This window comes from Haliotis rufescens, unplaced genomic scaffold (assembly GCF_023055435.1).
Source record: "Haliotis rufescens isolate VD_foot unplaced genomic scaffold, xgHalRufe1.0.p SCAF_3, whole genome shotgun sequence".
Taxonomy (NCBI): domain Eukaryota; kingdom Metazoa; phylum Mollusca; class Gastropoda; order Lepetellida; family Haliotidae; genus Haliotis; species Haliotis rufescens.
In genome coordinates, this window is record NW_025964001.1 from 27,466,020 (window position 1) to 27,482,592 (window position 16,573).

General features: G+C 43.1%; 1 protein-coding gene and 1 long non-coding RNA gene across 3 annotated transcripts in view; both read right to left on the reverse strand.

Annotated features, from left to right (window-relative positions):
• Window positions 1-9,468, reverse strand: part of LOC124145076 (triokinase/FMN cyclase-like) — a 20,257-nt gene extending 10,789 nt beyond the window's left edge. The window contains exons 1-9 of one of the 2 annotated variants that reach the window (XM_046514752.2): window positions 9,295-9,467; window positions 7,438-7,677; window positions 7,051-7,161; window positions 4,724-4,908; window positions 4,314-4,392; window positions 3,286-3,410; window positions 1,917-2,001; window positions 1,580-1,669; window positions 622-738 (exon numbers count right to left, since the gene is read on the reverse strand). In XM_046514752.2, the coding sequence (XP_046370708.2) occupies window positions 622-738; window positions 1,580-1,669; window positions 1,917-2,001; window positions 3,286-3,410; window positions 4,314-4,392; window positions 4,724-4,908; window positions 7,051-7,161; window positions 7,438-7,645 (1,000 nt within the window). In that variant the 5' untranslated portion in view covers window positions 7,646-7,677; window positions 9,295-9,467. Of the gene's footprint in view, window positions 1-621; window positions 739-1,579; window positions 1,670-1,916; window positions 2,002-3,285; window positions 3,411-4,313; window positions 4,393-4,723; window positions 4,909-7,050; window positions 7,162-7,437; window positions 7,678-9,294 lie in introns of both variants that reach the window. The other variant, XM_046514761.2, reaches the window with a different exon arrangement.
• A 3,560-nt stretch (window positions 9,469-13,028) lies between these two features.
• On the reverse strand, window positions 13,029-16,516 carry LOC125384495. The gene is made up of 2 exons (XR_007223296.1): window positions 15,320-16,516; window positions 13,029-15,286 (listed from the first exon to the last, which is right to left on the reverse strand). It is a non-coding gene; the product is annotated as an uncharacterized LOC125384495 (long non-coding RNA).
• Window positions 16,517-16,573: the final 57 nt, after the last annotated feature.

Below are 16,573 nucleotides of genomic sequence, written 5' to 3' on the forward strand. Positions count from 1 at the left end.
AAGCCAGATTTGGGAGGTAGCTTCTTGCATGCATATACATATTTATCATAAATCGTGCCAGGTAACATAAGCTTTAGGTACAGGACCCACTTGCAAAAAGCAATCTTAGCGCTAAGACTATCGTAAGCCTATGTCAAAGTATGGGAGTTATGATTATCTTAGCGCTAAGATCGCTTTGTGCAAGTGGACCCAGGTCTTTTGGTCATTCTTTGTTGGACATGAAGCTCTGGGCCCGCTTGCACAAAGCAACTTAGCGCTAAGACTATCGTAAGCTTATGTTAAAGTATGGGAGTTAGGATCGTCTTAGCGCTAAGATCGCTTTGTACAAGTGGGCCCTGGTCACACGAAAGCCCTTGAAACAAACCCGAGGTAACTTACTTCCCGTCATGGGAGGGTTATTTGGAACTGGCGCTTGATGACTGAGTGCATATTGGTAAATGCCACAGTCAGAAATATATCAGCTATGTCTGAGAAGGATACCGCCGTGACGTTGGTGGGATATTGCTAAAGCGGGCGTCAGTCTCAACTCACTTCGAAAGGTGGATGTACGGTAATATTGGAGGCCAGGAATTAAGCGTGCACATTGGTTTCATCATGCAGGCGTCATGCCACCAAGCTTACCCAGACACTGAGTGAGAGTGTCATTCAGCAGCAGCAGCATGATGGAGACTCCCGCCATCTCCATGGACGTCAAGAAGTTGTGACAGTAACATCGCTCAACCAATGCACCAATGTGTTCTGTAATATGTCCTATTACTATCAGGTTTGTTTCTTTGCTCTTTAATTCTGCACTCAGCAATATTGCACCTATATGACGGAGGTCTGTAAATACTTTGGACCAGACAATCCAGTGATTGACATCATGAGCATCGATCCACGCAATTGGGATACGATGACATGCATCAACCAAGTCAGCGAGTCGGACCACCCGATCCCGTTAGTCGCCTCTTACGACAAGCATAATCGCCTTTTCCGGCAAGCATGGGTTGCTGATGACATATATTATATCATCTACCCCTGAACTTCATGGGTCTACTATCAGGTAGGTGCACCTCGTCATTACTTATTTATTCACAGTTGTCATCATATATACTTGTTTGTTGTTTTACGGCGCACACAGCAATATTCCAGCTCTATGACAGCGATCTGTAAATACTCGAGTCTGGACCAGACAATCCAGTGATTGATATCACGAGCATCAATCCACGCAGTTGGGATACGATGACATGCATCAACCAAGTCGGAAAGCTTGACCACCCGATCCCGTTGGTCGCCTCTTACAAGATGCATGGTTTACTAAAGACCTATTCTAAGCCGGGTTTTCACGGGTTCATCATATATGCTGTAAGACAAAATGCAAAGCCGAGAGTGGATGTTTTCATCTGCGGCACGCTTATATAGGTCAAACTGCAATCAACACCCGACTTCACCCTTTTCATTTACTACCTGAAAGAAGTTAAGGACAACCTGATTATTTCATATTACTATCGTTAATCTGGCATGGCAGCTCAACCATAGTGATATGAAAGTATCGGCCGGTCCTTAACTTCTGTTGAGTAGTATAGATAAGGAATCTCACCAAGGTACAGAATGGCTTCTCTCACGACGATGTTCATCTCCATGTCGGTGGTGGCACCGAGGTTGTTGACGAAGACAGCAACACGATCACCTGTATGGAGGATTAGGAATTGTTAAATTATTTGGACACTGGATACTGAAGACAATGGCCGCCATTTTTATAGAGGACTCCTATTGGTCTGCAAAGACAGTTCAATGTTAGAGGCCGCATTTCAGAGACCCAATGTGCGTAACCACGTTTGTCAGTTTTATAATATTGTTTATAATTTAATTGCGATAATTTGGGAGTTGCAATATCATCACGTTACGGCTGGAAAATACATCGTAGTGACTCTCACCTTCGGTAACCTTGAGGTGTGTGGGGTTATCTGGGTTGATGATGTGGTCTATCATGATCTTCACTGCTTCCTTGGCACTCGTCATCTATCAACAGGAACCTCATTTAGTGGCAGTGAGAGGGTGAGTGAATGGTGTTTTACTCCATATTCGGCTATATTACAGGATGACAACAGTATGGAATCCTAGGAGGGACATTGTCGCGTTGGCGCATTCTAGCCCTAACAAAAACAAGCAAAAAGTGTCAAAATATAGGTCAAGTGTCAACGTCAAAATATGTCGGATTGTCGCCCCATCAAAAATGTGTCAAAAAGGCGTTAAGATGCGCGACCAAGCGGCATATTGATAATGTCGCATTGTCGCACTGTCGCGTTGTCGCCTTATGTATTAATAGAGCGCATGTGTTGTAAGTGAATCTAAGCGCAACAATGCAACAAATGGCCAAAATGTCACGTTGTCGCTTTGTGGCGCTTTGGTAAATTTTGACACTTTTTGTCTTGTTTTTGTAAGGGCGACAATGTGACCATGTCCCTTCTAGGATTCCATACAACAGCCAACCGTGGTAAGGCACACTAGTGGATGATAACAGAGACCACCGCCCTTAGGATTCGACTGTACACTAGCAGCCACACATGTACAAAGTAACGTTATAATTGGCTCTCAGGACAGGCGGGGGTTATGTTTTCCCCTAAATTTCCACGGAGGGTAAAGGGTTGTGATAGCTCAGTTTTCTTTCCATGCCCAATGCCACGTATCTCCCCGAGGCAAGTGAGTTAACTGACTATAACAGTCCAGTTGACACCCTTGCCGAACTAAGCTGGAATTTCGGAGTTACATTTTGGCTTGACTAACGAGTCTATGCAGGGTCAAATCAAAATCGCCTAACGAACCAGACATCCGGGTCTGTGCTCGATTGTAGCGCCACCAGTGGCTATTACGAGTTATGTCCCTTCAATTTCACCCCTCATGACCAATCAGATGCTATCTCTCATATCACTTGCATTTGCTTCAAAATATATTTCGACGCCCAGTTGACGGTACACGTTTTCCAAACCCTGCAGTCGACCGAAATCGTATCTTCCCGAGGCAAGGGCGTTAACTGACTAAAACAGTCCAGTTTACACCCTTGCCGAACTAAGCTGGAATTCCGGAGTTTCATTTTGGCTGAACTAACGAGTCTATGCATAGTCCAATCAAAATCGCTCATCTAGTTTGCGATGGATTGTGGCATACTCTGTCAACCAGGGCCCGGTCTCGCGATGCGATCTTAGCGTTACGTCTATCCCTCAATCTTACTAACTATTAGATCGCCTTGGAGACCAGCTGTAGTCTGACATGGCATCCCTCCATAAGCTGTGCCCTATTCTTCACCTTCATGCGCTTCACGCCCGCCTCCCCGTGCACCCCGAGCCCCAGCTCCATCTCATCCTCTCCGAGGCTGAACGTGGGGCCAGACCCCGGTGCAGAACACGCACTCCAGCTCAAGCCGATAGTCCCTGGGTAAGAGAGTCACTGAGTCAGTAAGGTTTAACAACTGCTTCTTAACTAGGGCGAATCAAGCATTTTCTAAAGGTAGGGGTCCAAAATATGAAAATCCTCAGTCAATTTTACTCCCTACTCCCTGGATCCGTCTATGCATGAACACATGCATCTATGGTGGTAAGGTGGCCTGACTAATCAATTTGGGTGTCGTCTAGATCAATGATTTGGCCATAGAGAAAAGATACACTGTTATGGTATAGCCATGGCGGTACGTGTTTCGTGACCACATGGTGTCATCATCGCAACATAATGATTCTTGAGTTTCTTGAATTTGTCCTTCTATTTGGTTGGACTGTTTCTGTAATACTTGTGACAGCGCGATACAAATATGAGTACTGCAAGTCATTCTCAATTCGCCCTGGCGAATATGGGTATTTATCACACCTCTGTGTGAAAATGATATCTGATTTGTCCACAATATCTTGATAAAACACTGTGTAACCCGCCTTGGAGGGGAATAAATTTGTCAGCTGGGGAATAAATCTCTTATACACCGCCACTAGCAATACAGGCTGCACGTGGATTTCTGATAGGCAGAATAAATCCCTTATACCCCACTTCAAAGCAAAAGGCCGCACGCTTTTTGCGAGTCAATGGAAGTCACGTGACATAGCACAAGTTAACCTCAGCGCAATCGAAAAGCTGTTTTCTATCAATTTTGAATAAGTGTTTATTCTTTTACAATGTCACATTAAACATGCCCGTAAGATAACTCGTGATTGGACTCGTGATATGAAACCTAACGAGGGACGCACAAAACCCCATGCACCCTTCGTGATCCTGCTACAACTTATAATGTGGCCATGAAAACGTGTTTACAAATGGCCCCCACACATGTGTCACCTCACTCCACCTACCCATCTGCTTGATGGCAGCAGTGGTAATCTCAACGATGTCCTCCAGACTCCGACCCATCTCTGCTAAAGCTCCAGCAATCTAACAAACAATGAACATATTATATACAATGTGGACCATTTGGAGTACATGGATACCACGCTACTGATAAGGATAATGCTTGGGCCATAGAGTTACAACTGCTTAGACAAATCAAGACAAGGGGCTTCAACACGGGTTTCCACAAGCCACTAACACATGACACGTATTGCCACAGTTATTTATTTCATATTCCAGAACGCGTTAACTTCAGAAACGAAATTTATTTCGATTTCATTGTTTTCATGTGAATGAGTATTGTACGAGTATGGTTAGCCGGAAGACTGACGTCTGTGGTCAGGTTGCTGAGACAAGATAAAAGACTTGTATGTACTTTATTTGTAACGATATATCCGACCAGTCCCCTTCTGCCCGCGGTGCGGTCGTTCGTCGTCACGGCGCAGTCCTCGCCCACAACAATCATAGCGATCTTGATACCCTCTTGCCGAGCCTTCTCATAGGCCAAGCCGAAGTTGAGCCGGTCCCCCGTGTAATTGGATACGGACAACAGACATCCGCCTGTGCACAGACGCAGTGACAAAAAAACGGAGAATAGCACAGGAAATTAAGAATTATTGACATCTGATTTTCCTACTCAGATCACGATGTTTTACATATAACTGAGGTAAACTAGTGGTTGATGGCATGAGCATAGATCCACGCCGTCGGTGCATGATGACACAAATCAGCCAGGACCCTGTTCCACAAACCGAGCGTAGCACTACGACTGTCTAAGTCTATGTTAAAGTATGGGAGTTACGATCGCCTTGGTGCTAAGACTGCTTTGTGGAACGGGGCCCAGGTCAAATTGTAATAATGCTTCTTCTAGTCAACTGGCATGTGTTGCTGGGGACCGTTATGACTATCACTGTGAGAAAGATGTTCTATCCCTATCTCCAAGCACGACGTTAACGAGAACTCCACATCATTGCGACATCAACTTCGTTGTTTCAGATGGAGAACAAAGGATAGGATGGAGAGAATGTCTAAGTACACATTCTAATTTTCATAAACTGGGCGGCAAAAGAAAGTATAGGTCGAGTTCCATGATCGATAAAAAAAATAACAAGAAGAGGTTTTGTTGTGAATTATAATATAATCTAGGGAGGGGTAACAAATGATTGATCAACTACAGTTTGAGTGAAATTGTGCAATCACAGGTAATGTAAGCTCAAGGTAAACAATGGTGGGGTAAGAAATTTCATTTTCAAAAGTTGTCTGAAATGTCAACTAAAAAGTGTCAGACACACTACAAGTTCATTGTCGACACAGTTGCCTTCAATAGCGTGTATGACCTCCAGCTGCCTCAATGCATGCTGTGATACACCGCCTCATCGATGACGTCAGTCTTCTGAAGACGTGGACTGGAATCTGTTGCTACTCGTCTCTCGGGGCCTGCTGCAATTCTTGTCTGTTGACGGGAGGCTGATGGCGTGCTCTAATCTGTCTGTCAAGATGGTCCCACAGATGTTCAATAGGATTCATATCGGGTGAGTGGGCAGGCCAGGGCAAAACGTCAACATTCTGCTGGTTTAGAAAGTTCCGAGTCAGTCTTGCAGTATGGGGCCTGGCATTGTCGTGTTGAAACTATATCCCCTGCTGTTGGTTTTGTAAGAACGGAAGCACAACTGGCTGCAACACTTGGTCTCTGTACTGCACAGCGTTCAGGTTTCCCTGTATAATCACCAAATCAGTCTTCTCATCTCCACAAATACCGCCCCACATCATGACACCTCCCCCGCCGAATGGATGGACCTCTCGAATACACGCCTGAGCCAAACGTTCCCCTCTGCGTCGATAAACTCGTTCTCTGCCGTCATTTCGAAACAAGTTAAACCGACTTTTTTCAGTAAACAGCACTCGACGCCAATTTCTCACTTGCCAGCGTCGAACCTCGCCTCGCCTCGCCTCGCCCATCGCAGTCTCAGGCGTCGATGTTGAGCAGTCAGTACCATTCCTCGGAAAGGACGATACGCTCGGATTCCAGCAGCACGAAGTCGTCGTAGTACTGTACTTTGGCTAATGGGATGTCCCAACGATGTTGCTGCCTTCGCCGTCGCCGTTACGAATCTGTTTCGCAGGGGAATAAGCCGAATCTGACCGTCTTCCAGTGGTGTTGTCACTCGGGGTCGTCCGGGTCTAGGCCTGTCCTGTGTCTTCCCTGTCTGCCTGTACCGTTGAATCAGCCTGGCTACTGTCAATGGTGTACAACCAAACCTTCTTGCAATTTGGACCTATGTTGCCCCCATTTCGGCCATACCGATGGCTCTCCCTCTCTCTCTCTGCTCCTGTGACAGCCGTGGCATTTCTTTTGTGTGCTTTCATCACGTGTGGTTATACCCTGCAGACGAACGCATTTATACAGGTAACATGCACGTGCAGTTTATGCCATAGGCGGGAAACCTGTTTCACCATTTTTTGTCACCGCACGAGCGCCGTCAAAGGTGGCGCGTTCGGGTGAGGTGTTGTTTGGTACCTGTTCCTGGGCAGTCATATTCCCAATACCCACTTTCCACTAGTTATCGCTGTTTTTAGGAAGATAACAAATTGCCAACCTATACTTTCTTTTGCCGCTTAGTTTAGTTAATGAAAAGTAGCAACTCTTACTACAACGCTACACACAGGTAGTTATCAAGTTTAGAGACGGAGCACCACGCATACCCTTGTTCCGTTTGGCCACAGCTCTGATGGCCGGAAGTATTTCCTGGGGTGGGGGAGAGGCGAACACCGACCCTGCCACACACGCCGTCAGGTAGCCACGCCCAACATACCCTGGACACAGGGAAAAAAATCCCACTTAATTGTATCGTCTTTATTTGGGATGATTAAGAACCGATTTTCAGTTTGCAATCTTAATTTACATCCTAACCTTATCCAGGGTTCCATATCGAAACTGAAATATATTATGCCTAAGTTAAGGGACACCCGAGTTTTTCATATGACTAGTTAATCTGTCATATACTTGTGGTTATTGCAACACACTGCCTTCCAAATATGGATGTTCTTTAGCTGATTTTGAGTAGTATACTTGCATCCGTTTGTTCTCACCTGTCTGTGCTGGCTCGTGCCCCGACCCGCCCCCACTCAACACAGCCACCTTGCCGGACTTCGCGTAGTCCTCGACGTCGGCCCTGACCACGATGCGATGACCGTGTAGTAGACGCACCCCGGGATTGACGGCCACGTAGCCCTCCAGCATGTCGTCCACGCATCGCTCCACGGCGTTGATCAGCTTCTTGCTCCCTTTTCCGCTCATACTGCAGTGTTCGTTGTGGGCGCTAGTGCTGACTGAAGAAGGTGGTAAAATGAGTGAGTGAGTTTGGTTTGACGCTGTTTTTATCAACAGTATTCCAGTTATGTCACGGCGTGTCCGCTTAAAGGGGGAAAGCCAAATACCTTAGACGTTCACCACTTTGATGAAACCAAGGAGCGGGTATGGCGCTGACACACATGGAAACATAATCAAAGCGAATCTGAGATTCAAACCCACGAGCATAGGTGTCTGCTACGCCTAAGGGTCGCAACTCTGACTTTCCAACTCTACCTTCCGTATGTGAAACAACGCGTTAATTGGAGATAATTAAATGAATAGACTTAAAATTTGTGTGTCGTCGAAAGTTTTCTACAGACTGAAAGCTCATCAACTCGAATGTCATTAACTCGACATGGCGATTAACATGACAAAATCCTTATCGCCATCAAACATCGATACTTCCATTCTTTTCTTCTTATTTTAATTACGGATATTTCAATTCATATTTTCGACTGTCCAAATGTCTTCGAGTTACAATGTTTCGCTGTATTTGATTGCTTGTTCAAATGCCAACCGAATTGGTTTTAAATTAATTTCTATATAAGGAACCGTTTCTTATATGCTATGCTTCATATCTTCTTTGATTTCAAGAGAGTATGAAACCGCCACCGTGGTCCAATGATACAGCGTCATACTAAAATACGTTAAAATATGGTACTTGTTGTTACCCTGTCCGGCGCTCCCATCTTCCCGAGGCAAGGGAGTTAACTGACTATAAAAGTCCAGTTTCCACCCTTGCCGAACTAGGCTGGTATAATGGAGTTACATTTTGGCTGGACTAACGAGTCTTTGTATAGACCAATCAAAATGGCGCAAAGAAATCGAAATCCGGTTTGTAAACTTTCGTGCAGATTTCGGTCGATTGCAAGATTTGCAAAGCACGTGCACCGCCAACTCGTTGCCAACAGATATTTTCCAATTCTTTTCATGTTTTTAATCAAGGTGCTCACGAGATTTGATGCACTTCGCGATGTAAGATCCGTTTTATCACAACATAGATCTTAATTATCGACCAGATCGTCCTGACTGGGCGCCGCCCTTTTGTTTGAAACAAATGCAAGTGATACGAGAGGTGGAACCTGATTGGTCCATAGGAGAGGCTTAGCAGGACATATAACTCGTAATAACCAATGGTGGCGCTACGATCGAGCAAAATTCCAGGAATTCCAGCCTAGTTCGGCAAGGGTGGAAACTGGACTTTTAAAGTCAGTTAACTCTCTTGCCTCAGGAAGATGGGCGCTCCAGATTCAGGGGCTAAAGGACAGGGCGCCACTGATGGCTCTACGTAGATAACATCACAGGCTAACATAATAAGCTGTTGTTCTCAGTGACGTCCATTATCACTATCACTAGACTTAAAACTCCGCTCCATGATGAGTGCAACATGCAAACCATGGGCGGATACAGCTTTTTTTAAAAGGGGGGGGGGGGGTGCACAATTAGGATCTATTTATTGTCTTTGGTGGTAATTTATACACCCCCTCTCTCTCTCTGTATCCGCCCATACAAACGCTGGGTCACACTAACACATGCATTGGGGCTCAGGTTGTGGAAGATTAGTACATAGTACTGTGTCGATATTGACGACTCACCCTGTCCTTAGATTGCTGTCCCCTGTCACACTGCACTGTACCCTGGCCTGGCTACTCACTCTCTGTACCCAGGTGTACGGTATGTGTCACTGCACGTTTCAACACGAGTCAGTCGTGGGTCAAGGCCGGGGAGAGTGTCGATGCCACAGACGTCGCTTAACCTAGTTGTGTATCTTCCAGCTGGTGTTTTGATAACAAGATGCGTTGTCATGTCTAAGTCAGTGTCATCCAGTTACAATACAACTCGAAAGATAAGCTACAGCATGTAGGTGGTGTTTCATTTCTACGCAAATACTTTTTGAAAATGGACGTGTTAAAGAGTACTTTTACATCCCTTTGGCACAGTCCATGTGATAGTGTCCATCTCTTAGAAGTGTGCCTATGTGTGCGTGCATGGAGTTTAACGCCTCATTCAGCAACTGGACCAGACGATCCAGTGATTGATATTATGAACAACGATCCACGCCGTCGAGGTACGATGCCACGTCACCAACCAAGTCACCGAGCCTGATCATCCGATCCATTAAGTTGCCCCTTAGGACCAGCATATCTAGGTTGCTAGGGATCTATATTAACCAAGATTCTCCACAGAGGTCTGTTATTAGTAAACTTAAACGCATTTCCCTCAAACAACTGGTAATTTCAAATATCCAGGGCTGCCATAAATACTAAATGAACTGAAACTGACAACTGCAATAGCAAACGTTTGCTAAAAACTACACCCCACAAACAACTCCCGTTTGTATCTGGGATCACAAGTCACAACGTTTAAAGAGTTTAACATCCAAGACAACAGCCATGGTCATTGCTAGGAATATGCAGCTCTGGCACTCGTAGCCACCCAGGCAGGTCTGCTTCCAGACGAGCTGGCAGGGATGGATACCTCCTGGTCCAACAGCGGTCACCAACTCCTTGGGTGATACATAGAGAATCTCACCCTCTTTTTTTTTTTATCAAATATATCAACACAAGTTGATAAAAGTGGAAAAATTCCGAGGCTTGCCGAGGATTTTTGCCACTTTATCAACGAGTGTTGATACATATGATATCAAAAGACACGAGGGTGAGATTTTATTTATCATCCAATATCATTCTTCCTACTTTTTCAAGTTGTAGAAAGTAATAAGCAGTGTCTTAAGTGTAAAAAGTACTGCTCACAGCTTCAGTAGCAGAGCCATTAGTGATGTCATTTGATTGTGACGTCATGGTAATCAGTGACGTCACAATGGTCTGCAAAGCATTGTGATGTAATTTCATTGCAGCGATATCTACAGTGTAGATATCGCTTGATCTCATCCAAGCGATATCTCCTGTGGGAGCCAGTTTTGGATGATAAACACGTTTCCCCTTAAACCTAAACATATGGGTATTTACACGCAACACTTGACGGACATGACGTATTTGATAGATGCGTGGCGTCAGGCAACAGGCAGCTACTTTGGATGCAAATTGTGTTAATGGTGGGTGCTTCGCGTGGAGCAGGTCCTGCATACCATTTTCGCGAACACTTGGTGTCATTACTGATTTTCATATGTATGGATTTCTCAAGATGTGGAAGATCCACAGTTATTTTTATATTCATTTAAGCAAGACTGAAGGATATATTTTGTCAACAGTGGGACCAAAGTATTTCTGAATCACTTTATCTTAGCAATTACAGCAAAGTAAAATCATTCTTACAAACTGAAAGATATTTAACTTGTTTAAATGATAAACGTTTAATCAGAGCTTATTGTAAACTAAGAATTTCATTACATAATTTTAATGTAAATATATGTCGCAGGTCCAAAGACGGTGATATTGTGAACTATATTTGTACAAAGTGTTCATTCGGAGAAGTAGAGGATGAATACCATGTCTTACTTATATGTGAAACGTATTCCCATTTAAGGTATAAATTTCTCCCCATGTTGCAAGGTACTTTTAAAGACCGTCAGTTAATGATAAATCTGCTAAACTCTGAAAATCCTGATATGATCCATGCAGTTTCTGTATTCTTAAAACATGTCTTTATAATGGAGGAATGTGTAACTTGATTTAAAATCTGATCATTTACATCACGTGACAAATGTTAATATCCAATCTGCATCGTACTATGGGCCTTGATGCCTAAATTACTGAAATAAACTGTCTGATAACTGATTTTCAGTGATGATTCATGTAAATTTCACCGCTTTCTTGCCGTTTACTCTGTTTCGGCAGATGACCTAGATTAATTGTTCTCTGACGTTGACGTTTAATATTTAGTCTTTGCTGAGGGGCGGTCGGGTAGCCTAGAGGTTCAAGCGTTAGCTCATCACGCCGAAGACCCGGGTTCGATTCCCGACATGGGTACAATGTGTGAAGCCCATTTCTGGTGTCCCCCGCCGTGATATTGCTGGAATATTGCTAAAAGCGGCGTAAAACCTCACTCACTCACTCACTCACTCACTCACTCACTCACTCACTAGTCTTTGCTGAGACCAAATACACTTCAGAACCTCTTAACGTCTCTTACACACATCATGTCATTTCAAACTGAAATAGTTTCATGGAAATCGCTTCAACCTTTGAGGGAAGCAATATGCGAGACCGTTGCCTCCCGCATCTCATCCATTGGACACAAACATTTAAAGCCTAAAGATTGAGTTTGCCTGGATGGACGTCCTACATACTTCCAGGAATGGTACATTAACCTTCACCTTACATGTGTTGACCTTTCCATTGAACACAGAGGCCCCTTGGAGATTCCAGGTTTGAATAGGCCCCTACCAACATATGCTGATCGCTGATGGAGTGATGGGCGCGGTTATCTAACCTTTAGAACAGACCTAACACAACCAGTCATGTTTAACAGAGTAAGATGCTGCAGTCGTTGGCCCACCAGTTCAAACAGTTACAAGACGCCCCCTGGGGAATCATGGTTAGAATTGGTAACTAGAGAACTATGCTTGTGGTACCAGGCAACTTTTAAGATTTGGTGGCTGGGCTCAGTGAATTGGTTGATCGAATGTCATCACACTCCAAAGTGGATCATTGCTCATATTATCAATCACTGGATTACAGGCTGACGTCATATACCGTATTCGACGTAATAAGCGCCTACGGCGGTAATTGCATATATATTGGCTAGTGAACAATCCCAATTAGCACCCCTTCCGATTGATCAATGTTCACAAGACTTATTTATTCCCGTACAATACGCACTCGTGTGTTATATGCACCCTTAATTATGGGCGATTAAATTCTAGAAAAATATATCTATCGAACATAAACATTTCAGGCTGTCAGCAACCACGAAATTTATCTTTCAACTCTGTTTTTTTTCCACCAAAATAATATTCTAATAAGAGCCCAGACAATCCTGTGATTGATATCATGAACATCAATCCATGCAACTAGGATACAATGACATGCATCAACCAAGTCAGCAAGCCTGACCTCCAAATCCCATTAGTCGCCTCTTACCACAAGCATAGTCGGTTTACGAAATTACAAGAACTGTTTGGTGTGTTGCAGTTAGTATCTCTTAGTATAGGTGAAGATCCATGTTAAAATTGGCCAGACATCTACATGGTGGATGCATGTCATCGTATCCCAATTGCATAGATTGATGCTCATGATGTCAATCACTGGAATGTCTGGTCCTGACTTGATTAACTACAGACCACCGTCATATGGCTGGAATATTGCTAAGTGCAGCATTAAACAACAAACAAACAAAATGAAAGAAAACAAAACATACAAGCATATAAAAAAAAAAATGATTTATTTTATTATATTGCATAGTATTGTAGCAGGCTGATGTACCATCTGAACATGTATATCATCAACAATGCAAATACATTCAAGTTAGTGCACTGTGTGAAATAAGCATTCCTCAAAACATACTGGTAGATACAGTAGGTACAGCAACAACTGATATAGTCAACGAGAAACCCTCTGTGGTCATGCACGGTCATCAGAGTAGGCCTCGAGTCCCTCATGATGGTCATAAGAGTGAGTGAGTGAGTATGGTTTTATGCCATTTTTAGCAATACTCCGGCAATATCACGGCTGGTGACACCAGAAATGGGCTTCACACATTGTACCCATGTGATGAATCAAACCGGGGTCTTAGCCGTGATGAGCGAACGCTGTAACCACTAGGCTACCCCGCAGCCCCTTGTCATAAGAGCCTACTAACTGGGCATCAGTGGGGATTTAAGGTTACAATTAGTCACAAGAGCTTACTTAATGGATTGGGTGGTCAGGCTTGGTGACTTGGTTGAAGGCATGTAATCTTACCCCGACAGCTTGGAGCATTGCTCATAATATCAATCACTGGATTGTCTGGTCCAGTCTCAATTATTTGCAGGCTGCCATTATATAGCTAGAATATGTTGCTGAGTGCAGCGTAAAACAACAAACACCCACTAACTGTGGGGAGGTGTTCATGTGTGACTTGACTCATTGTCACTGTAACTCAGAGGCATTTTCGTGACCAACTCGTGTTATTCCGGGACAAGCAGAATAGCGACTCGTGCTCCTCTCATGTCCTATTTTGTGACCGGGTTCCGTCTGAGTGCAAACGGGCATACCTAAAACATTTGTCAAATAGTTGCGTAATGGTTTACATATATTTCCCCACATATGATACATATTTCAGATGCAATTCAAAGCACATCCGGACTGCAGAATTTTACAGTATGATTGAACACATATAACTGTGTCTTGGGTATATTTTTAAATGCAAGACATATGTAAAATTTAAAAATATTCTGAGGGATTCTTTGACGAAGAACTTGAAATCATACGCGCATTCTGATTGGTTTGTCGTATTTTCGCACATAACATTCATCGATTGGGGGACGTGTCTTCTTGCAGGTTATGGAAAGAGGTGTGTGGTGACAAAAGTCAGAGGCATGGAATACTGAACATGATCTCAACAACTTTTCAGGCTGACCAAGATGTGATTGTTTACAGACTGCTCTATGATACAGCTGGAATATTGCTGACAACAACAAAATCAAAATGCAAAACCACAATCTGTTATTAGGTATGTACTATCTACTTGAGTATGCACATTTGGAGAAATATCAAAAACAACAAAATCAAAATACACAATCACAATCTGTTATTAGGAATGTACTTCTTTAGCGTGCACATTTGGAGAAATATCTAAGTGAATGTTATAATAACATAACGAACAATACTACTCAACTTTTGATAGGGATAATCAGATATGTCATATGCTGACAATCAGTTTTGTGGATCATTGAAAGATGAAAACATCCCTAACAAAAGTGGAGTAGCATATATCACCACTAACCACAAGCCTGACAAGATCATCAGTTCCGCAGTCAGAGAGAATGGAACAAAGGATTAACAATTATTCATTGAATGATACTGAAGATGCATGTAACACCAGTAGAAGAACATCAACATCATCCAAAACCATATCGATGTAATAACACCATACATGAAAAAGCACCATGTTATACAAATAACCCTTATCAGGTAAATGTAAACAAGTAAAGGTCTAAAACATATCATTGGTTTACCCCAAGTCCAGCTCTGTAATCAGGGAATGTTCATGTCTGTCACAGGGAGACAATGGAGAAATAGTCTTACTGTAACCAACTTCTTATACAGTGATTCAGAGCTGTCACATTCAACCTTCTTGTACAGTGAATCAGAGCTGCCACATTCAACCTTCTTATACACTGAATCAGAGCTGCCACATTCAACCTTCTTATACAGTGAATCAGAGCTGCCACATTCAACCTTCTTATACACTGAATCAGAGCTGCCACATTCAACCTTCTTGTACAGTGAATCAGAGCTGCCACATTCAACCTTCTTGAGTGAATCAGAGCTGCCACATTCAACCTTCTTATACAGTGAATCAGAGCTGCCACATTCAACCTTTTATACAGTGAATCAGGGCTGCCACATTCAACCTTTTACACAGTGAATCAGAGCTGCCACATTCAACCTTCTTATACACTGAATCAGAGCTGCCACATTCAACCTTCTTGAGTGAATCTGAGCTGCCACATTCAACCTTCTTATACACTGAATCAGAGCTGCCACATTCAACCTTCTTATACACTGAATCAGAAGATAGACACAGTGGTCCTTCTTGCACATAGAATCAGAAGTTGATGGACACATTTGTCCTCCTTCACTGAATCAGAAGAAAGAGGACATTCATCCTTCTTATACAATCAGTCATTTGAAATTTGTGATGACATACAACCCTCTTAGGCACTGATTTATGAGAAGCATGACACATTTCTCCTTCTTATTCACCAATCAGTGGCAATTCTTCACTTTCTAGTTCAGGTGGGTAAATCAGAGAAAGGGACTTGGCTATTCGACCATTATTGAACGTTATCAGATCATTGATATGCCTGAAGTTTAAGAAAAGAAGCATTCAGAAGTCATCATGAAGAGTGATCGTGAACAGTACAGGAGTGTGACAACTATGAAACAACCTTATCCAATATCAAGTAATTTAAATGTAATACATTATTTAACAAAGATATTGATTAAAACATACAATTAGTTTTGATGTATGGAAAATGGCAGTGATTTTGACAGCAGATCAACAAGTACAGGTCACCTTCAAGAACATAACACTGGCAATGTGGCCACACATTAACATGCTCACAAAGAGATTTCTAACTCTGATTCTGTACTAAATCTACAGCTCCTTCTTTGTAGATTTGCCTGAAGGAAACTGACAAATGAGGTCACTGACATTCAAAATATATTTGATAATCTAATAATTTTTTGAAAAATTATGTGTCTGATCTTCAGAAGTAAACACGATCCTACATGTACATATATCACGACCAGCATCACTGATTACATAATGACACACCTAAGAGCAACATAGTCATACCAGAAGCAGCATACCATATTTCCTCCAATAAGTGCCCATCTTCCCGAGGCAAGAGAGTTAACTGACTTTAAAAGTCCAGTTTTCAACCTTGCCGAACTAGGCTGGAATTCCTGGGCTCGATCGTAGCGCCACCTGTGGCTATTACGAGTTATGTCCCTTCCGTACCTCTCCTATGGACCAATCAGATTCCTGACAAAATGGCTGCGGCGCCCAGTCAATACGATCTAACTGATAATCAAGATCTATATTTTGATAAAACGAGTCTTACACTGCAAAATGCATCAAATCACGTGAGCACCTTGATAAAAAACAGGAAAAGATTTCGAAAGTATCTGTTGACAACAAGTTGGCGGTGCACATGCTTTGCAAATCCTGCAATCGACCGAAATATGCATGACAGTTTACGAACCG